Source organism: Xiphophorus couchianus, chromosome 11, assembly GCF_001444195.1.
Source record: "Xiphophorus couchianus chromosome 11, X_couchianus-1.0, whole genome shotgun sequence".
Lineage (NCBI taxonomy): Eukaryota > Metazoa > Chordata > Actinopteri > Cyprinodontiformes > Poeciliidae > Xiphophorus > Xiphophorus couchianus.
Genome location: NC_040238.1, coordinates 7844270 through 7866584, shown reverse-complemented (window position 1 = coordinate 7866584; position 22315 = coordinate 7844270). Strand labels below are relative to the sequence as shown.

Genomic DNA, 22315 nt, shown 5'->3' with positions numbered 1-22315 from the left:
ACTTCAATGTTTCACTTCAGCTTTTGTAATTATATACAGTCATGTTAAATTCAATTAATAATAATTGTCATGTAAATTATGCTTAACATACAATATACATACATTTACATACGTATAATATAATTGTAAATCAGTTACTTATCATGCAAATTATACTTAACAACAAATAAGTGTAAAGAAGTCACAACATCCAAGTCTTTCTCATTTCCTATCTGCGTTTCCATCCAAACTATTCACATACCAGTTTATGCCCAAATCCGCCATGTTTCTATGTGTGTTGTTCGTTTTTCCCGCTCCGGCCTTCCTTCCCTTCCCTTCGTTTCCCTTCCTTTCCCTTCCCTTCCTTCCCTTCCCTTCGTTTCCCTTCCTTCCCTTCCCTTCGTTTCCCTTCCTTTCCCTTCCCTTCCTTCCCTTCCCTTCGTTTCCCTTCCTTCCCTTCGTTTCCCTTCCTTCCTTTCCCTTCCCTTCCTTCCCTTCCTTCCGTCCTTCCCTTCCCTTCCCTTCCTTCGCTTCCTTCCCTTCCTTTCCTTCCGTCCTTCCCTTCACTTCCTTCCCTTCCCTTTGCTTCCTTCCCTTCCTTTCCTTCCGTCCTTCCCTTCCCTTCCTTCCCTTCCCTTCACTTCCTTCCCTTCCTTTCCTTCCTTCCCTTCCCTTCCCTTTGCTTCCTTTGCTTCCTTCCCTTCCTTTCCTTCCGTCCCTTCCTTCCTTCCCTTCCCTTCCTTTCCCTTCTCTTCCCTTCCCTTCCCTTCCCTTCCCTTCCCTTCCCTTCCCTTCCCTTCCCTTCCTTCCCTTCCCTTCCCTTTGCTTCCTTTGCTTCCTTCCCTTCCCTTCCCTTCCCTTCCCTTCCTTCGCTTCCTTCCCTTCCCTTCCCTTCCCTTCCCTTCCCTTCCTTCCCTTCCCTTCCCTTTGCTTCCTTTGCTTCCTTCCCTTCCCTTCCCTTCCCTTCCTTCGCTTCCTTCCCTTCCCTTCCCTTCCCTTCCCTTCCCTTCCCTTCCCTTCCCTTCCCTTTGCTTCCTTCCCTTCCCTTCCTTCGCTTCCTTCCCTTCCCTTCCCTTCCCTTCCCTTCCCTTTGCTTCCTTTGCTTCCTTCCCTTCCCTTCCTTCGCTTCCTTCCCTTCCCTTTCCTTCCCTTCCCTTCCCTTCCCTTCCCTTCCTTCCCTTCCCTTCCCTTTGCTTCCTTTGCTTCCTTCCCTTCCCTTCCCTTCCCTTCCTTCGCTTCCTTCCCTTCCCTTTCCTTCCCTTCCTTTCCCTTCCCTTCCCTTCCCTTCCCTTCCCTTCGTTTCCCTTCCTTCCCTTCGTTTCCCTTCCTTCCTTTCCCTTCCCTTCCTTCCGTCCTTCCCTTCCCTTCCCTTCCTTCGCTTCCTTCCCTTCACTTCCTTCCCTTCCCTTTGCTTCCTTCCCTTCCTTTCCTTCCGTCCTTCCCTTCCCTTCCTTCCCTTCACTTCCTTCCCTTCCTTTCCTTCCTTCCCTTCCCTTCCCTTTGCTTCCTTTGCTTCCTTCCCTTCCTTTCCTTCCGTCCCTTCCTTCCTTCCCTTCCCTTCCTTTCCCTTCTCTTCCCTTCCCTTCCCTTCCCTTCCCTTCCCTTCCCTTCCTTCCCTTCCCTTTGCTTCCTTTGCTTCCTTCCCTTCCCTTCCCTTCCCTTCCTTCGCTTCCTTCCCTTCCCTTCCCTTCCCTTCCCTTCCCTTCCCTTCCCTTCCCTTCCCTTCCCTTCCCTTCCCTTCCTTCCCTTCCCTTCCCTTTGCTTCCTTTGCTTCCTTCCCTTCCCTTCCCTTCCCTTCCCTTCCCTTCCTTCGCTTCCTTCCCTTCCCTTCCCTTCCCTTCCCTTCCCTTCCCTTCCCTTCCCTTCCCTTCCCTTCCCTTCCCTTCCCTTTGCTTCCTTTGCTTCCTTCCCTTCCCTTCCCTTCCTTCGCTTCCTTCTCTTCGCTTCCCTTCCCTTTGCTTCCTTTCCTTTCCTTCCCTTCCTTTTGTCTCGCCAAGCAGTCGGACAGGCAGCGGCTGTTTGTGACTCGGACTGTTTGGACCAGATACAGACGCCCAGCAGCTGCAGCTCGGTGTTGCCACAACAGAAGGTGACAGTTAGCGGCAGCTTGGACCTGCTTTGTCCTTCAGCTAACTCCAGTTAGCAATACAAGCTAATCAGAACATATTTGTCTCTATTTTGTGCATTCAAATACAAAAACAATGTGTCCACAGATAAATGCTGTACATTGTTATGTTTTTTGTCAGCCACTGTTTCATGGAGAACCAATCAGAAAAGCACAAAAGTGTTTTATTTCTCCATCTTTCTGTTTGTTTTACTTGAACGGCAGCCATATTGAATTTGAACTCAGGGACTTTCTGGTTTCCAGGTTGGAATCCCATCTTTGCAGGTTTTCTCTTTGATTTTTCCTTTATGGGTCAAGGAAATTCTGACTATTGAATACAATATTTTTACGTTCTAAAACAGAGTTGGTGTGATAACTACCTCAGGCTCAATTTGCCTCTTCAACACTTCATTTCCTCCATTTTGTATAAGTTCCCTTTCTTGCATTGATTTACTAACTGTAAACAAACAGTTTTATACACATCTACTCAAATTATGGGGTATCAGTTTCTTATCTGAAAACTTTGGTTCCCTTTGTTATGCTTCTACTCATTTGCTCTAAGATATGACAGATTAAAACCTCTGATCAAACCAAAATAAACTAAGAGTAAGAAACCTCTTACTGATTTTGTCTTTTCTTACGTAAGACTATGACCAAGACATAGAAAATTCATTTGACATGAAAGATCACAGCACTGTAAAACTAACAGCTTCCACAATTTCCTCTCAGTCTTGTTTCAATTATTTCTTTCCTGTGCTGCTGCCAGGGAAGGCGGGGTCGTTGCTCGCTTGTACTTTGTCAAAAAAGTTGAAATCAACAACGTAGCGGCAGTTGGAGGAGCTGAACAGCACCTGTGTGAACTCGTAGCCCCACAGGATCTCCTGAGGGACGTAGGAGGTGCGGCTCTGGCACGTGGCCGCTGTCGACTCCATGGTGCCGTTGAGCGTTATGAGCAGCTCAAAGTTTCGGTTGCTCAGGGTTTCTGGGGTCAGTCCTGCCAATGGGCTCTTCTCATCGATAATGTGATAGAAGGTGAGCGGGAGGATCAGGAACGGACAGTCTCCACTGGTGTCCATGTAGAAATCTACGGAGCTCTGGTGGATCTGCGTCTTCTCTCCTTCTTCTGTCACATTGGACTTAAACAGCTTTCCGGTGAGCTGGCATTGAATCAGCAGACTCTTCCTCATGTTGGCCACTCTCACCATCAGACACAGCTTGCCTTGGTGCCTGCAGATCACCGCCACCTGGCTGAACTTTATCGTTTCTGCTCGCTTCTTGGGTCGGGCCAGTTTGGCCAGAAAGGCACCGGTGACAAAGATCTCAGCCAGACCGGTGGTGACGAGCTGAGCCACCAGCGTGAAGATCGCCAGAGGACACTCTTCAGTGATGTGCCGGAAACCGTAACCTATGGTGGTCTGCGATTCCAGAGAGAACAGGAAGGCTCCGGTGAGAGTTTCCACTTGCATCACGCAGGGTGTGTGGGTAGAATTGCGCCAAGTGTCAAAATCTCCGTTCCCCATGCCGATGAAGAAAAAGAAGACTCCAAAGATGAACCAGGTCATGACGAAGGTGGAGGCAAACAGAGTGAGCTTGTAGCGCCACTTCATGTCCACCACCGTCGTCCAGATGTCGTGCAGGTAGAGCTTGACCATTCCTTCCACGTTGTCGATCTGAACATTGTTGTGACCGTCTTTGGACACGATCCTTCGCTGGACCTCTGACTTCCTGTTGACCATGATGCTTTGCTTCAACAAGAACTGGCTGTAACTGCAGAGGTTTTATTGGCGCATTGCAGATTAAAGAGCTGGCAACAGACACAAACAGAAATAAGATTAATATTCTAAAACTGTTTTTCTGTAATTGCCGAAGTCTTCAGTCATTTCTGCATGTTTTGCTTCCAGAGATCCAGATTCTCTTCTAATCTTTGAAAGTCTTCATTAAATTAATCGTGACTTTATGCAGGTATTGAAAGATTTTCTGTCTCCAGTCTGTGGACTGTTCAGTGAATGCTGAGCGAAATCAGTTCTGAAGGAAAACCTTCAGGAAACCTCGACATTTATTGATTAGGACCAGATCAGAATGCATGAAAGCAAAAACATATGAAGACATTTGGAATGATTTAAAATGTTTGAATTGTGATGTAAGGGATTAAACCAGGGGTCTCAAATCCAGTCCTCGAGGGCCGCAGTCCTACAGTTTTTAGATGTGCCACTGGAATGAAATGGCTTAATTACCTCCTGCGTGTGTAGATCAGTTCTCCCAGCCTTGCTAATGACCTCATTATTCTGTTCAGGTGGTGCAGCAGAGGCTCATCTAAAAGTTGCAGGACTGCGGCCCTCAAGGACTGGAGTTTGACACCCCTGGATTAAACAATAATCCAACAACTAAACAAAGTGAAATCACCAAACTATTTCCAGCTGTTTAATCCACAGGGTTTAATGGTAGAGTACATCCGTCCATCACTGAGCCTGATTTAACGTTAGCACTGTTAGCTTGAAGCTAAGCTAATGGATGGATGGGATCCAGAAACTCTTCCATGCACTTTTGTTCCAAGCAAAAAACGATTTTATACACCTTGACTAAAATATTAACCAGCTTGTAGCCTTCATAGTTTTCATCTAAGGTCCACTGAGTTAAAAATTAACAAATGATATTAGAGACCAATAAGCGAGTTATTGGTGTGTCGTAAACAGAATTCGTTAACTGAAGGTCAGTCAAAAAAACATGAAAATGCTGTGGATTAAATAATGGCTGCATGTTTCATCAGAGTGACAAAGTCAAAACAAACCCAGATCATCATTCCTCCACCACCGAGCTTCAAACATCCATTGTGCTTTCTTTAATTTTCTAATTTAAGCTTGTCTTTATCTTAAAGTAAACTTGAGTTACGCAGTGGAACAATCATTAAAAACATAAATCCAACTATGAATGGCTAAAAAAGCAACAGAATGAAGATTATGGAGTTTCCTAGTCAAAGTAATGAGTTATGATGGAGATGTCGTGGCTTAAAGAGCCTCCACTGTGGCTGAAGAAAGCAATTCTGCAAATAAACAATTCAGAATTACAGACTCTGACCTGTCCGTTATTTTCTCACTTGGTTTGAAAGTTTCTTCACTGTAGAAACACAAAATAGTAACAGATATTTTTGGTCTAGTTGGTCAAGTTCACTTGAAATGAAACTAAACTAACTCATGACTAACTTTTCAGCAAGATAGGAAGGAGCTTGTTTTTAATCAGTAATTCTTAATATTGATCAAAAGTTCTAATTAAACTGGCAAATAATTTATAAATAACGTGACATTTTTCCCAGGCTTTAAGTGAAATAATCTGCCAATGAAACTGGAACTTTGTCCATTAGAATTAAGAAATTATTGACTTAAAATAAACTCCTTTATCTTCCTGAAAAGTTACCTGTATGTTTGTTTTGTCTTATTTCAAGTGAACTAAGATATTTGCTCTAGAAACTAGAGAAAAAATACTTGGTAAGATTTTGTGTTTTTGCAGTGTTCTCCTAAATAATTGAAGCCATAATTTGAAAACAGTATTTTGTCTTTTTTCACTTTGTTTGTCTGATATCAAATTTTGTTTGTTGGCCTGAAAGATGGAAGAGTGACAAAAATATCAAAAACATAAGAAACATAAAATACTTTTTAGTACTTCTATATAAGTACCGATTCTTTATTTCGATCCAAGTTTGTCAGTATCACCAAACTGAATGTTATTCCACAGAATTATTAGAAATAAAATGAGTTCATGTGTCCTGAAGTTGTCACACGTAAACCGTTCCTATTTAGACACGTTTCCTCAGGAGTAGATAAAGCATGAAGCATTGCAGGTGGCCATGTTAATTAATAATCAGTCATTTCTTCATCAATCTGTGTTGTACTCACCTCTGAAAAGCTCGTCCTCATAAATGTGAAAGCTGACCCTGAGCTGAAGTTCAGTGTCTTCTTTCTCCGTTTGTTGTGAGATCTGAACTTTGGCACAATGAGGAACGGAGCGAGACAAAGCCGAGCGTAATCTGCGATCCTGGGGCCGGCTCTGTGTCCCTCCCCTCACCTGTCCACAGGTAGGGGCAACAAGGTGACCGCCTGACGTTTGTTTCCTCCTTTACCATTGTTGTTGCTTCACACAAGACCAGATTTATGTCTTTCAGAGCGTCTGAAGGACACGACGAACTTTGTGACAGACAAAAGGCTGAAATAAGGTCAAACTGCCGGAGGAAGGCATGGTGTGAATTATCTGATAAATTCTCTAAATCTCTATAAATATGATCTCAAATAACATTTTGACACCTGGAGATCAGAAAATAATCCTGAGACCCAATGATTGTAGTTGGTAATTTATTTAATCAGGAAAATGCTACGAATTGACTGGTATTAATAAATAAAATGTATTTGTTGTTGATGCCTCAGTTTGTGGTTAAAAAGTCAATGTGATCAGATTTCGAGCATCAATTTGCTTCTCATTCTCTGCAGGTGTTTTTTTGGTGTAATCAGTAACTTTAGCAAACGGGAGGACATTTTTACTAATTAAATCAGAAAATGTGGTTTATGTTTGTATCCAACCCCCATTACTCTGATACCCCGAAAATAAGATCCGATCAACCTGAATAAACCTGATTATGGCTGAAACTGACAGTTAATTTGTTAAATAATTATACTATTGATTATTCAGGCGACTAATTGGATAAAAAATTTGACATTCACTTTTTATTTAAACACTTTTAGCCTTTTTAAAACAATATTAACAAGACATTAAAAGATGGAAATAAACAAATAATTCAATTCCTTTTTTAAATAACAAAATAAAAATGGTATTCCCAAAAAATGCAATAACATTTTTTAGTGCATGCATGATTTTTTTGTAGATTAATTGGTTCATTTTTTTCATTAACTGATTAATAATTGACAGCAAAAGGTGATTAACTGGAAGTTTTAATGAGTTCTGGGTAAAACGCCTTTACAGACAAATGTTTTTTATCCTAAAGGCAAATATATACTTTTGTACAGTTTTGGCTTAATTACGGTTCTGAGTGTGTTATTCTTCAGCAAATGGCCTTTTTTGAGTTTATACTCTGGTTAACGATTAATTGATTACTAAATTAGTTGATGATATTTTTCAATAATCGATGAATAACCTCATTCCTGAGCCTAATAAATTAAAATGAGCCGAGGAAGGAAGGAAGGAAGGAAGGAAGGAAGGAAGGAAGGAAGGAAGGAAGGAAAGAAGGAAGGAAGGAAGGAAGGAAGGAAAGAAGGAAGGAAGGAAGGAAGTGGTAGATAGTCGTGTTAAATTACCTAAAAAACGCCAAAGTTTGTTGTAATGAGACGAGATGGAAAACGTGGACAGGACTGGAATTAAACGGGACTCAGTCAGCTGAACGTTTTCTGTTCATGAAATGTTTGGAAAAAGAGTTTTTTCTTTTTGCAACAAAGTGAATGATTACTGGAAATAAGCAGCAGGAGGGCTGAACGACAAAATACCTGTGGTCTAAACAAAGTCTAATGCGGGATTCTGCTGGTGGCTGTTTGGTGTTTTGTGAAGAACAGGACACATTAACTTATTAAACGAACACTTAAATAAAGTGTTAAAGAATGAGAAGTCAAAATGAAGCTAAAAACAAAAACCAGGAGAGGTTTGGTGTAAAAAATGAAGAATTCTGTTTATCGGCAGAAACAGACGCAGTGAAGTTTGTTGAAGTGAATTAAAAGCCTTTCAGTGCAGAGAAGGAGTGATGTTTGCTGGCTGACCGACCTTGGATCCTCAGCTTTATTATTAACTTCATTTCCACATTCCTGAGAGCCGAGAGATCGTTGCTTATCGTTTCTTTACTGCGGTACAAAATGAACTGGGAAATCTCACTCTGATGCTTCTTGTCTGCAAATGTTGATGTTGGCATCTTAAAGGAGCGAAAGGAGATTTTCCAAAAATCACCAACAGGATGCAGATTTTACAGGTTTCCTTCGTTTGGACAAGAACTTTATGATTCAGTCTAATGTGTTTATTGAAGGTGAAGCCCAACATTTTATTTCAACAGGAACATGTTAAAATATTCAAAATAATTAAAATTAAATTGAATAAAAAGAACTGCATGTGATCAAAGAAATTTAAACATCTGCAAGGCAGGAGCCTCCATTCTTTATCTGCAGAAATACTTAATAAACTACCTTTAATGTTTCTCTGACATGTTTACATAAAACTAAAGGAATGTTTAAAACGAACATAAATGTTATTTTAAACTTTGTCTTTTTTTTTACCCCTGAGATTAATTCAGAGACAAACAATCTTCCAGTTTTATTTAACAGTTCTTATTTTAACAATTGTTTTTTGTTTTTTGGAGGTTTTTTCCGACCGGCGCTGCATTATTTTTTTTATTGTCTTTGCTTTCCTTTGTATGTAATCTGGACTCTGAGTCTGTCATAAAAATCTATCTATCTATCATTAGTTTCAAGCCATTATTCCTTATGCTTTTATTTTGAAATTTTGACCCAGAGTCGTTGAAGTCGGCGGAAATCGCACTCTTATTTTGAAAGATTTACCCAGATACCAGTTCTAGTTCTTATTCATTTCTCATTCAGAAGCAGGCCGAGTAAATGTGGAGCCGTTGCTCTTGGTTGGCAGCAGCAGGTTTGTGACGCGGTCAGTTCAGCTCGGAGATGAGCGTCACTCTGGATATCAAACTGAAAAGAGCCAACAAAGTCTATCATGAGGGGGTAAGAGACCCACTGAGGCAACAAGCTAATGTTAGCCTCCCTCTATTTACACTATAAAAACATTGATAAAGCCATTGACTAGCTAGCATAGACAGTTAGCTTGCTGCTTTAGCAACAAGCTAATTCGCAGTCACATGACCAGCAGCTGCTTCCATGGTGTTGTGACGAATTTGGTCACCACTTAAATTCTGTGCTCGATTATTATTTCTTTACATGACAATAAATAAGAAATATAATTTAAAATCTTAAAGACAACATATAAAAATATAACTTTCTATTTATTTGTTTTGAGCGCCATAGAAACCCGGTGTGGTTAGCTCGGTGTGTCCCTAAAACTGCCACTTATGCTGTTCAAAATGTTTATTAAAATTCAACTTTTATCTAGATAAATGATGGTAATCGTTAAAAAATAATAAATAAATAATAGATAAGAACTATTTATTATTTCTTTATGTAACTGTATGGCTGCAGCTCATTTAAAAACATTCCCATTTTTAATCTTTCAGACGCCTGTCATAAAAAAAGTGATTTATGTCATTAATCTGCTCACAGTAAGTCTATTTCAAATTTATTTTATATTTATTGATCATTATATTGACCAAAAGTGGAGCAAATGGCAAAACTATCAATCCCAACAATACGGACAGTTTTAGATTTTAAACATTAATTGAAATTTATTGTGAGAATAAATCTAAATCTTTATCATAAGAATTTTTTCGCAATAAATAAAAATATTCTGTATAGTTTTGTGTTAATTTCTGCTCTGTTCTTTCAGCAAATGGCTTTTATTGAGTCCAGTTAATGATTAATTCATTGCTGAACTAGTTTATTCTAATAATCGATTAATCGTCTGAGTTCAAAGGGATCAATAATCCGTGAGGTGATTCTGCAGCAGCAGCTGATTCTGGTCTGTTTCAGGAAACTGTGGCCGGCGTCGTCACGTTGTGCTGCAAGGAGCCGCTGCAGCACAACGGCATCGCGCTCAGCATGGACGGCATCGTCAACCTGCAGCTCAGCTCCAAGAGCGTCGGCGTCTTCGAGGCGTTCTACAACTCCGTCAAGGTGGGACTCCGGACCGGAGTCCGGTCCACTCTGCTCCTCTGGAGTTCAAAAAGTCTTACTGACTGAGAAGCTTTAAAGATGAAAGGCTGCAGATAAGAATTATTGTAACTATTGGTAATCATGATGATTAATCGGATTTTTCTTTAAATAATCTGGTGAAGCTAAAACTGACCTGAAGTTTTTGGTTGAATGATTTTACGGAAAATGTTTTTCTCATCTTAAATGCAAATTGTTTTTACTTTTTGTTCTTTCAGCAAATGGCCTTTTTATTTTCCAGTTAACAAAGTCAGTTGCAGATTATTTCAATAATCGATCAATCTGATCAATCTCATTGATGGTTTGGTAAATGAAGCATTAATTCAGATTTACTCAACAAACTTAGAGAATAATTTATTTAATAATAATCTGTGAAACGTCTGCCGGTTAATCTGCAGCCAATCCCGCTGATCAGCAGCAGCATCGAGGCAGCCAAGGCCGGGAAAATCCCAGGAGGGAAAACGGAAATCCCGTTTGAGTTTCCGCTCATCAGCAAAGGCAACAAAGTTCTGTACGAGACTTACCACGGCGTCTTCGTCAACATCCAGGTCGGGCTCGATGTTAGCCTGTCTGCTAACGTATGGATGGCTAACGAGAGTCTGAACAGCTTCAGGCTGTGCAGTTTGTGTTCCAACTTTCTGACTTTTCCCCTTTTGCTGCTCAGTACACACTGCGCTGCGACCTGAAGCGCCCCCTGCTGGCCAAAGACCTGAGCAGGAGCTGCGAGTTCATCGTTCACAGTCAGGTGAACGTCAGCAAAGTATCGATTAGCCGCTCATTACCTTATTGATTATTAACTTTTGATTGGTTTTTCATTTCAGCCGCAGAAATCAAAAATTGTTCCAACTCCGGTCAAGTTCAGCATCACTCCAGAGACGCTACAGAACGTCCGCGAGGTGCGACCTTTGACCTGCTGCTGTCGCATCACAGATCAATCTATTGATTAATCTTTTATTCCTTTACTGAAGGTTTAATCAGAACAGAATTAATTGGACATTTTTAGGGAATTTGAACCAGGAGAAACTAAAACAGTTTTTGGTTGAACATATTTAGATGATTTGATTTTAAATGCTAAATGTTTAATTACTCTGTTTTTTCAGCAAATGAAACGATTAATCGATTACTTAATAAGTTGATTAATCGTGATTAATCAGTTTCAGCTGAAACTTCAGAGCTACTTTCACTGCAAACTTTCAATTTGTTTCTACCAGTTTAAATGGAAACTTTTGCAAAATAACTCAGATTATCGATTTCCATCAATGTCTTTATAAATTTATATTTTTATATAAATGATGCTAATTTTAATCTGAAGCCATTAATCAATCAATCAATCGATTGTCGGTTTGTGTGTAGATCAGATCGGTGGATTTTTTTCCTCATATTTTCAGCTGGTGTGTAAAAAACGTGAAGCTGCTGAAACATTTGAGCGGTTCTGGAAACGTCTGCAGGTCCGTTTCACTCACTGTTTGTGTCGGCAGAGGGGTCAGCTGCCGCACTTCCTGATCCGAGGACATCTGGACGCCACCAGCTGCGTCATCAGCCAGCCGCTCACCGGAGAGGTGCAGGTGGACAAATCCGACGTCCCCATCAAGAGCATCGAGCTGCAGCTGGTCCGGGTCGAGACCTGCGGTGAGTTTCCCTCTTCCTGAACACCGCCTGGCGTCGGCGCCCCCTGGAGGTTTCCTGTTTTACCTGCAGGCTGCGCCGAGGGCTACGCGCGAGACGCCACGGAGATCCAGAACATCCAGATCGCAGAAGGAGACGTCGGCCACGGCCTGCCCATACCCGTCCACATGGTGTTCCCCCGACTCTTCACCTGCCCCACCCTGGAGACCACCAACTTCAAAGTGGGTCAGTACAACCGGCCAATCAGAATGCTCCACCTTCACCTCCCAGCTCAATCTGGTGATTTTTTTCATAATCGATCAATCGGTTAAAGAGGAGAAACGCATCAGCCTTTCTGCTGGACTGGAGATTATTATTGATTAACGGATCAACAAAAGGTGATTAATGGATCTTCAGAGAAGTTGAAGCAGGTGAAACGATTCCACTTCAGGAGTTTTTGGTCAAACACATTTATATATTGAATCTGTATAGAATTTATGTCTTGTAGTTTTACTTTAACTTATGCTCTGAGTTTTTCTTCCACCAAACTTTTTGCCTTTATTTAACCTTTACTCCAGTAAGCGATTAATCGATTACTAAATTAGTTGATCATTTCTATAATCAAAGGTTTCAGCTCCAGTTGATCAGAAACTAATGATTTGTTTTTTTCCTCAGAGTTTGAAATCAACGTCGTGGTCATCCTGCAGGACGATCACCTGATCACCGAGAACTTCCCTCTGAAGCTCTGCAGAGTCTGATCACATCCAACCCGATCGACCGATTGATCGATCAATGATCCATAAAATACCGACGGCATTCAGATAGTTTGAGCTGCACAGGATATTTGGTAGCTGAACATATTTGGCCTTTCAACTCAAATCTGAATTCATCCCATAATTGTTCTGAAACTTTGAAATTATTATATTTCTCTGCAGCCTGTACAGATTTATTGATTCCATCTCAATTATTGTAACATTTTTTTAAATCATGTTTGTTGAGCAGAATTTATAACTGAAGTTATTTGAGCTATAAAATGCTTGTAAAATAAATGTCATTTTTCATGATTCCAGAGAATTTATTGATTTCTTGCTTCATCTTATTAAATTATCTGCACTTTTAAACTCAGACATGAACAACCAGGAAGTAACTAGTTACATCTGAGTAACTGAGTATTTCTACTGTTGAGTAAAAGATTCTATAAATCATTTTCATTTTGGTCCTAAACACCAAAATTTCCACATAACTTGATATTTTAGTTGATCTAGTGACATAATGTTGAATACTGATTAATAAAGAGTCACTGATAAAGATTTGTACTCTGAAAGAGACGAGCTCCAACACTGACTAATTTATTTTCTCAGGTTTTAAATGTCAATAAAATCAGGAAAACAAAGAATTTAAAGAACAAATAAAAATAGGATAAAAGCAGAGAAGGAGCATCAGGGGGCCTGGCGCCTCCTGGTGGACAGAGCGGGGAAGTCGTCAGGCAGCAGCGCATGGGTCCTGCAGGTGGGACAGGTGTTGTTCTCCTTCAGCCAGGACCGGATGCACTGGACAGACAGAACCGGGTCAGAACCAGAGGGAGCCTGGAGGGTCCCATCGGGCCCCGGCCCTCACCTGGTCGTGGTAGCTGTGCCGACACTCCAGCACGCAGGCGTCCTCTGGACTCATGTCCTCGTGGCAGATGATGCAGGGATCCTCCATGTTCAGCTGCAGGAAGACGCAGGATATTGATTAACTGGTCGATTCATCATTGATTATTGGTTAATTGATAAGTGGGCGTTTTCTCTTGAATCTAAACAACCATCTTTCCATCACATCCTGATTTAAAAAAAACTATTTTAACATTTGTTGTTTTGAAATCCTGACTGAATAAACTGAACGTCGTTTCATAAAAATAACTGGAATAGAAAAAGATGGAGAATAAAAAGTGAAACTTTTCTCCACTTTATTTCACTGCAGCTTTAAATCAACCGTTTTTATTAACTTCATGTTTTTACAGTTTTTCTGTCACTTCATCTGTTGGTCAGAAACTTTTAGCTGCTGAAGTTAGTTTTTGATTGACTAAAGGGCGATTCCACCTGATCTTTAATCTGTTCTGGTTAAAAAACTGAAATACTCTGACATTTCAAACTTGATCCAGATTAGAGCAGCAAATTATTATTAATCTACTAAACAATTATGAATCTGTTAAAGTGGCTCATTCTGCCTTTTTCATGCCATAATTCAATTACTTTAAATGATTCATGAATATTTAGTTTCTAATGTTTTAAACTACATTTTTTCCCCTATTGACTACTTTCTACTTTTACTTATTTACACTTTAAAACAGCTGCAACAAAATGAGCTAAAAATAAATATTCTAAGTATGGAAATAAAGAATAGAAACAAAACGGGAGTGAGCGAAAAATGTCTCAAAATGTCTCCAGCTTTAAAAGTGGGCAATAAATAATAATAAAGTAGAGCTGAAAGGGTCCTTGGATTTCATTAGTTTGAAGGAAACCAAGTGTCTAGTCAAATCAAGCGTCTCTTTGCTCGGCGGCTGAGTCAGACTAACGGCGTTCGGGTTTCGGACTCTCTGCGCTCCAACCAGCTGCCACACCGGGTTCTGGTTCCCCTGAGCCGGGCTGGACCGGCCCGCGGCGCCGGATGACTTCAGCGTTTCCTGAGGAACAGGAGGAAAGCAGGTGATTGGCTGGAAGCCGCGGCAGTAAGCCAATCAGAGCGCGGCTCTACGGACCACTACCTGATGGTCCAGGATGAGCTGCGCCACGCCGCTGACCACTTCCTGTAGCGGCACCAGGTTCAGACTTCCTCCTCTGGCCAGACGGAAGTCCTGAACGAAACGCATCAAGCCGGACCTGCAGACCAACCAGAACCGGGTCAGAACTGAGTCAGAACCAGGCAATCCACAGATCAGCGGCTGAGCTGTTTCTAACCGCTCGGTTCTACCTGGAATCTACCTGGAATAGTCTGGAAACATGGCGGTCAGGCTGTCCATGGCCTTCTGGAAAACCGAGACAAGCAGCGGCTCCTTCCTGGCGGCGGCTCGGGGCGGAGCGGCGGGCGGGGCGGACTCTGTGGTGGGTGGGGAGGCGGCGCGGGCCGGCTGAGGCGGAGGATCGTTGGCTGCGACAGGAAGCTGGAACGGAAACAAAACTTGACCTTACGCTGACCCTGGGAGGAATCTACAGAGAAAATCTGATCCTAAAAACAAAAACTGACGTTCAGCAAGAAGATTTTTGCTGTCTGGAAAACAAGCAGTTTAAAAAAAAAACCTTGCGACTATTGAGTCACTGAGCTGTTACCTAGCAACCCCAGCTGATCTCCAGTGTTTGGTCTGCTGCTTTTCCTGATGTACAATGGCTGCTGGAAAATCAGCTGTGGTTGCTAGGTAACGGGCCGGGGTTACTGAATATCTGTATAAGGGTTAGGACTGGCCTCGGGGTCGGCCAGATTTGACCTCAGCAAAAGGTGACGATGCGACTCTGGTCTGGAATCATGGATTCTTCACCTACTCATCTGACTTTCATTCTATTTTACTTAAACGTCAGAATAAAACTGCTGCATGTTTTAAGTAGTTTCAAAATGGAGAGAATTCAAAGAACTTACAGGATTCTTCCCATTCACCCTCCTCTAACTGCCGTTTATTCAAGTTGCATCAGAAACTACAAAAAAATCGGTTCTGAAGTGCCGAGCGCCGCTGGAGGAAAATCATCTGGACTTGCCAACTAGCAGAGAAATGCGAAAGCTGCAAAGTCAGGTTTGTCAAACGGTTTCGTTCAAATCTCTGATGGAAATGTTGCTTTGCCTTCATCCTGACATTTTTCAGAAACATTTCTGATGTTCTCCAGTGGATCCAGAGCCTCACCAGCTCATCTTCAGTATTTTGAGCGAGTGTCTCTTAGTGAATTGACAAACTGTTAGAAACTTAAAGCTTCCTTCATGACAGCATGCAGTCACTGGTCCATGTTCTGGTGTCTGGAGGTTTTCCATCCCATCATTAAACCTCCATTTAAACATCTTATCCAACTTCAGACCAACCTCTAAATTGATGTCCAAAGTTTTGGAGAAAGTTGCTTCTGTCCAACTGCAGACTTATGTTGACCTGAATGAAACTGGTGACTGCAGCTGCCCTTTAAAAAGTTAATCAGCAGGTCTTTAGATCTGTCTGCTTGCACTGAACCGGTTCCGGTTCCTTCCAACAGGACTTTCTCTGCAGATCTGGGGCAGCGTTGGTCCTCTGAAGTACGGGGTTCCTCAGGGTTGATTTTGGCGCCTTGTATCTGCCGCCTCTGGGTTGCATCTTTAAAAGCACAAAGTCTCTTTCTGCTGCTCTGCACATCCGTTCAGATCTTTCTGCCTCAACATGACCTCCAGTCTGCCGGGCCGATGTTCCAGGATCGTCTTCAGGATGTTCAGACATTTTCTGGACCCAAATAATAAAAACTGAGATTGTATGTTTGGTCAGAGCCGTCCTCTGCTGGACGTGACGCTGTGGTCGGTCCCCCGTCCTCCTGCTGTCGTCCATTTGTGAAAAATCTGGGTGTGATTGTTGATCCTGTGTTAGAGTTGATTAGCATGTTAGCGCTGCTATCAAAGTCAGTTTCTTCCAGCTGAGGATCCTTACTAAGATAAAATCTGATCTTCCTCTGCCTGATTTTGATCCAATCATTCATCACGTTTAGATTATTTAACTCTTTGTACTCAGGGTTGGAGCAGAGCAAACAAAATGCTGCAGCTGGTCTGCTGACCAAAACCAGGAGGAGTGAATCTGTGGCCCCGGTTTTATAAACCCTTCACTGGCTCCCTGCTCCTCAACAACTCAAAGACAAAAGAACTCATAATAGATTACAGGAGGAATAAAACGGACATTACACCACTAACCATTGGGGGAAAATGTGTGGAGAGGGTAGCTGATTTCCGTTTCCTGGGGGTCCACATTGAGCAGGGCCTCACATGGAACATGAACACCTTGGAGCTGATAAAAAAGGCCCAGCAAAGACTGAACTTCCTGAGGGTTCTCAGGAGGAACAGCATCAAGGAGAAGCTGCTGGTGTCCTTCTACAAGTGCTCCATAGAGAGCATACTGACCTACTGTATCTGCGTCTGGTATAACAGCAGCACTACGGCTCAAAGGAAAGCTCTCCAAAGGGTTGTGAATACAGCCCAAAAAATCATTGGCTGCCCTCTCCCCTCACTGGAGGACCTGCACAGCGACCGCTGTCTAAGAAAAGCACAACACATCACAAAGGACACTTCTCACCCCGGACCTTCTCTGTTCACACTGCTGCCTTCAGGCAGAAGATACAGAGCAACCAGAACCAGAACCAACCGTCTCAGAGACAGTTTCTACCATCTAGCAATAACTAAACTAAATGCAATCAAAAACAACCATTAATCATCATGAATGATGGATGTGAGAATGTGGCTGTTCTTATTTATTAGTTTTTTTGCCAGTTGTTTGTTGATTCTTACATTGTGTGTGAATTGTGAGACAGTTATTTTTTGTTTTTAAGCATGTGCACCGACTGATGGCACCCTTTGAATTTCGTTGTCCTTGTGACAATGACAATAAAGATTTATCTTATCTTATCGATCAAATTTAAGGTCTTAGTGATAGTTTCTAAGTGTTTTTGGGTCCTTGGTACCCAGAGCCCTGAGTTTTTACCGTCTGTCCCTAAAGCGAGGATGGAAGCAGACAGAGAATCTATGGATCGTCTCCTTCTGGCTGAAACTCGGCTAAAAAGAAAAGGAGCTAAAACTCCATATTGTTTGGGTTTTATTCAAACTATTAGCTTTTGGAATCTTTGAAAATTTTATATTTGTCTTAATGTTATTTTCAATTTTATCATTAATTTACCTGTGATGCGTTTGTGGTGAAGGGATTTGTTCAGCTGAGGCTGCTGGAAATGTGCTTCATAAATAAACTTTGACTAGACTCAAACAGCAGGGAAATGTTCCAGGAAGGTTTCCTGATCTATAGATCTATAGATCTATGTAGATCAATTCCTGGGTTTCAGACACGTGACCCAGATGACGAGCGAAATTCAGATGTAGGTCCGGAAGTGGATTTCTCCGGTTCAAATCAGAACAAAATGGACCACAGTGAGCAGCTAACGCTCTAAATGGGCTGAAACAGACGAGGAATCTAAAAAAATATGCGTATATTTAGGATATGATCCATATTCTCTCTGTAAAAAAAGACTTCTCTTATAATCTTGAGGATTTACCCTCCAGATAGTTAGTTAGATCCACATAACTAACTATCTGGAGCTTCAGACCTCAAATTATACGACGAGCCAGAAGAAAGTTTCCAAAAGCCTGGAGAATAAAATCCTTTAGTTTCAGGTTGGGTCAAATTTAGGACCAACAGAATCATTAAATGGCTGTGGGCTGGTTTCTGCCGGGTGAGTAGTGAGTTGTGCTATTTAAGTCATTAGTCTATGATAACGATGCTACCGCTAACAACAAGCTAACCCAGGTTATTTCTATGAGCTTGGATCTCCTGGTAAATCATTTATTTAGCTTCTGTAAACCAAATTCATGCAGGAGTTGTAGGTTAATGTTGAGTGGTTGTAGGATTCAGGTCCAATGCAGGTCATGGATTCGCTCCGACCTACAGAACCTCCGTGTTGGACTCAGACATGAACCGTGTGGGGGAACAGTCACAGCTCTCTGTCTGTATGGCTGGGGAGGTTACATTTCATTTATTTAGCTTTTAGCTTTTAGCATCAATAAACATGATCTTTTCTGTCCGGGACTCGGCCCTGAGCTAGCTGCTAACAACATTAGCGCTCTGAGGACAACCAAGCTAGGCCATAAAATAATATCTTACATATGAATGCTTGTCTTTCTAAGGAACTGTCCAGTAACATTTCTGAAAATGCAATATAAACGATGCGATCGTTACCCGTTAGAAACTCGGCGCTGCAAACTGGCGTTGTTAGTTTTCACACCTCCTGTTTTTAACTGTAGATTGTTGATCCACTTTTCTCCTCTTTTTCCTGAAAGTTTTTTAAATTAACTCCCTTGTGACCGACTACCTTAGAAACAGGAAAATAACGTTTATCTTTCTCTGTGTTAGAACGGCTGGAACAACCGTACAGGACTCAGACTTTAGGCTTTTTGATGCTGGATCAGCACAAATAAACAAACTGCTTTTACTTCCGTCTGCACTGGGTGACGTCAGAGTTACGTCATCTGAAACCCAGATGACGTACATGCTCTATAGATGTACATATCTCTATATATATATATATATATATATATATATATATACAGGGGTTGGACAATGAAACCCCTGTATATATATATATATATATATACAGGGGTTGGACAATGAAACCCCTGTATATATATATATATATATATATATATATATATATACATACAGGGGTTGGACAATGAAACCCCTGTATATATATATATATATATATATATATATATATACAGGGGTTGGACAATGAAACCCCTGTATATATATATATATATATATATATATATATATATATATATATATATATATATATATATACAGGGGTTGGACAATGAAACCCCTGTATATATATATATATATATATATATATATATACATACAGGGGTTGGACAATGAAACCCCTGTATATATATATATATATATATATATATACATACAGGGGTTGGACAATGAAACCCCTGTATATATATATATATATATATATATATATATACAGGGGTTGGACAATGAAACCCCTGTATATATATATATATATATATATATATATATATATATATATATACAGGGGTTGGACAATGAAACCCCTGTATATACTGTATATAGATATATAGAACTACAGAATGTAACGTTTCATCGCTACATTCAGAAAATTTACATAAAATTTATCTGAAGCTAAAAGCTTCACTGATCAAAAGCAGAAAACATTCAGAACTTTTTGATCTAAAATAATTGGAGTCAAACTGCCGACTCTGCAGCTGAATTGTTCTGATGACCCAATAAGAACCTGCAGAACCGGTCCGATCGGAGCGGCCGCACTGTCTCCGACCCGGCGGCCCCTCAGCTGGTCCAGAAGGTCCTGGAAGCGGCGCTGCAGAGAAACAGGGAATGAGGCCGGCCTGGTTTGGACCCAATGCAACCAAATGCTTCAGCCTGAGGTTCTGGTTCTGGTACCTCAGCGGTGGAAATGTTCTTCTCTACTTCCTCCACTTCAGCTTTGCAGCCATTCCTCGCTGATTCCAGCTCCTGGTTCTGAGTTCTGCAAAAGTGACAAACATAATTTAAAATAAATAATTTTAAATAAATAAGCATTTCTGATGTTTAATATTTCCTGAAATAAATCCCTGGTTTAATATTCCCGCCTCGTTCTTTGCAACAACAAATTATCTGTGGAAAATTCAGATTTTTCCGAAGATCAAATCTAAAATATTGAAAAGAAAACACAGTTGGAGAAGATAAAGTAACAACGCTAGCCGACGCGTGATCCTAGAACACCGCTTGTTTTTCTTGGTGCCGATTGGTTGAAAACAGAAGGAATGTCTGTTTGTCCTGGTTTTCCAGAGTCAACTAAAATATTTAAATGTTCTTTTACACATAAATAAAACAATTTAAAAAAAACATACATTTCAATAACATTGTTTATAAAATATAAGCCAAACTTTATTTTAATTACACAGATCAACAAGTCACTGAGATATTAGGAATAATACCGTATTTTCTGGACTATAGAGGCACCTCACTATAAGCCACATCTACAAAGTTTAAAAAAAACTGGAAAGGTGCATCTATAAGCCGCTGTCGGTTTTCCACAAGGACCCAGCAGAGGGCAGCATCCTGATAAATCTGCTATTAAGGATGCAGCCTTGTGTCTAAACGCCCAACCAAGGATTCGTTACAGCCATACAGCCAGGGGGCAACTACATACTTTCTGAGGTGCATGTGAAAGCTGCATCATATCGACGTCTTCCTGTGGGTAAACATTTCTCCGTGGTGCTGCTGCTAGCATGAGCTTGTTCTAAATGAAAGCAGCGCTTTCTTCTTTGATTTCCAATTTTGACTTCCAATGATTCACTTCCTGCTACAGAGCCCCCTGGTGGTCGAAGAAAAATCCACAGAAAAGCCGCACCGCGCTATAAAAAAGTAGCGGCTTATAGTCTGAAAAATGCAGTAAATAAATGTTGATCATATTGAAACAATTCAGATGGTAAACAACCTTCCAGAAAAATTTATGGTTTAAAGCTTTCTGGTTTTTATCAAACATAAATAATTCTGGTGATTCAACTAAAACCTAAAAATAAGAAAGGTTTTTTCTGATTTAATTTCAAACAAAGAGAAAATAAACTGTAAATAAAGGTTTCCAAATTTAGACTTTCAAACATTAAATTTTATTACAAAACTGTTTATTTAAATATCCAGAACTTTCAAGGACATTCCAAACCTGGAAAACAAGAATTTTCAAGAATTCAAGGATTTCAAGCACTTGAAATAAGGAAGACTTCTAAAGGAGTCACACACCAAGTTTTAATTCAAATTCAATTAAAAAAAAACCTAATAACTAAATAAACTCAGAATGAACTGCAGATTTCAGAACGCTGCTAGCGGCTCCTGCTAGTTCATTTTTAAAAATATTAATGTAACAAAAGCTGTCTCCATCTCTAGCCTATTTAGCGTTAGCCCCACCCGTCTGTAGCCTGGTTAGCGTTAGCCCCACCCATCTGTAGCCTGATTAGCGTTAGCCTCACCTGTGCGCCGCCTCGTCCAGCTTGCTGAGCAGCGTCTTGGCATCGGCTAACTCTCTGTGCAGGATGTTCAGACTCTGATCCCTGCTGCTTTCAGCCGCCGACAGCTGCAGCAAACGGGCAGATAAACGTTAGCGTGGACCTGCCGTTTCCGGTCCTTTCCTTGGTTTCCATGGTTACCTGAGCCATGTAGGACCTCCTGCCAGCAGAGGTCAGCAGAGCCTGGTGGCGCCTGATCTCATCCTCCAAACTCATCTTCTCAGCCGCTGACTGGTTGCTACAGAAAGCGATGCATCGCGTGAGGAATCGGTGGGATTTTAATAAATCCTGGTTTCCTGCTGCTGCTCACCTGAGCTCCAGGAAGTCGTTGAGTTTGGCCTCATAGCTGCTCTTCTTCTCTCTGATGCTCCTCGAAAAGCTGCAAGGAGAAAAACGTCAGGAAGGATCCTGGTGAAATCTTAAGCTACGCTGCAGGTTTAGGATGAAAGATCTGATCGCCAACTGACAACCGAATCTACAATTAGCAAATAGACTAACGACTACACAATCATAAATCTTTGAAAAGCGTCAGTGAAGCCTCCTGCACAATCAGCCAGAATGCAGCAAGCCAACAACAAAAACTCTTGTGTTTTCCAGCAGCCATTGTACAGCGCATACAAACTGCTGACCAAACGCCTGAGATCAGCTGCGGTTGCTAGGTAAAGGCGCAGTGTGATTCAACAATCAGATTTTTCTAACGGCTTGTTTTCCAGACACCAAAAACATTAATTTATTGGCAAAAAACGACTGGATGTTTAAGTGTTTGTTTTTAGAAGAAGGAAAATCTAAAATTGAAGGGTAAAAATTAGCAAAATGTGAATTTTTCACAATACGTCTCCATTAAAACAAGCTGGTTTATGGTGCTGAAACAGGGTTTATACAAGATTCTTTAGATTCGTTTAGCACCAAAAAACGAAACGGGATCTGCTCCACGGTGGAGCCTCAACCCGCAGGAATCCGCTGCTCATGAAAGCTGGACGCTCCGCTCGGTCTGATTTGATCTGATTTGATCTCCGTCACGTCGTTCCGGGTCAAATTT

General features: G+C 41.2%; 3 protein-coding genes across 10 annotated transcripts in view; 1 reads left to right on the top strand and 2 right to left on the bottom strand.

Moving 5' to 3' along the window:
* Window positions 1-2431: 2431 nt before the first annotated feature.
* kcnj15 (potassium inwardly rectifying channel subfamily J member 15) lies at window positions 2432-6429 on the bottom strand. The gene is made up of 2 exons (XM_028030949.1): window positions 5974-6429; window positions 2432-3887 (listed from the first exon to the last, which is right to left on the bottom strand). The coding sequence occupies exon 2, from the start codon at window positions 3817-3819 to the stop codon at window positions 2824-2826; it is 996 nt and encodes a 331-aa protein (XP_027886750.1). The 5' UTR covers window positions 3820-3887; window positions 5974-6429; the 3' UTR covers window positions 2432-2823.
* Window positions 6430-8612: 2183 nt separating this feature from the next.
* On the top strand, window positions 8613-12567 carry vps26c (VPS26 endosomal protein sorting factor C). 4 transcript variants are annotated; one of them, XM_028030950.1, is made up of 9 exons: window positions 8613-8799; window positions 9306-9350; window positions 9718-9861; window positions 10296-10475; window positions 10562-10642; window positions 10719-10793; window positions 11376-11526; window positions 11596-11748; window positions 12178-12567. In XM_028030950.1, exons 1-9 carry the CDS (start codon window positions 8743-8745, stop codon window positions 12258-12260), a joined length of 969 nt encoding a protein of 322 aa, XP_027886751.1. In that variant the 5' UTR covers window positions 8613-8742; the 3' UTR covers window positions 12261-12567. The 4 variants fall into 4 exon arrangements, with proteins under 4 accessions (XP_027886751.1, XP_027886753.1, XP_027886754.1 ...); XM_028030952.1 differs by having other exon boundaries at window positions 8615-8799; window positions 10296-10445; XM_028030953.1 differs by lacking the exon at window positions 9306-9350 and having other exon boundaries at window positions 8615-8799.
* A 268-nt stretch (window positions 12568-12835) lies between these two features.
* ttc3 (tetratricopeptide repeat domain 3) overlaps window positions 12836-22315 on the bottom strand; it is a 46884-nt gene continuing 37404 nt past the window's right edge. For all 5 annotated transcript variants that reach the window (XM_028030942.1, XM_028030940.1, XM_028030941.1 and 2 more), the window contains 10 exons: window positions 21587-21655; window positions 21418-21514; window positions 21241-21344; window positions 19673-19757; window positions 19506-19589; window positions 14466-14644; window positions 14249-14363; window positions 14060-14167; window positions 13120-13212; window positions 12836-13052 (listed from right to left, as the gene is read on the bottom strand). In XM_028030942.1, the coding sequence (XP_027886743.1) occupies window positions 12942-13052; window positions 13120-13212; window positions 14060-14167; window positions 14249-14363; window positions 14466-14644; window positions 19506-19589; window positions 19673-19757; window positions 21241-21344; window positions 21418-21514; window positions 21587-21655 (1045 nt within the window). In that variant the 3' untranslated portion in view covers window positions 12836-12941. The remainder of the gene's footprint in view (window positions 13053-13119; window positions 13213-14059; window positions 14168-14248; window positions 14364-14465; window positions 14645-19505; window positions 19590-19672; window positions 19758-21240; window positions 21345-21417; window positions 21515-21586; window positions 21656-22315) is intronic.

What these genes read in the sequence shown, in the direction of transcription:
- vps26c (XM_028030950.1), top strand. Translation starts at nt 8,743, where the DNA reads ATGAGCGTCACTCTGGATATCAAACTGAAAAGAGCCAACAAAGTCTAT. An exon ending in CGTTCTACAACTCCGTCAAG is followed by an intron (nt 9,862 to 10,295) that starts GTGGGACTCCGG and finishes GTTAATCTGCAG; the next exon opens with CCAATCCCGCTGATCAGCAG. An exon ending in GGTCCGGGTCGAGACCTGCG is followed by an intron (nt 11,527 to 11,595) that starts GTGAGTTTCCCT and finishes TTTTACCTGCAG; the next exon opens with GCTGCGCCGAGGGCTACGCG.
- kcnj15 (XM_028030949.1), bottom strand. Translation starts at nt 3,819, where the DNA reads ATGGTCAACAGGAAGTCAGAGGTCCAGCGAAGGATCGTGTCCAAAGAC.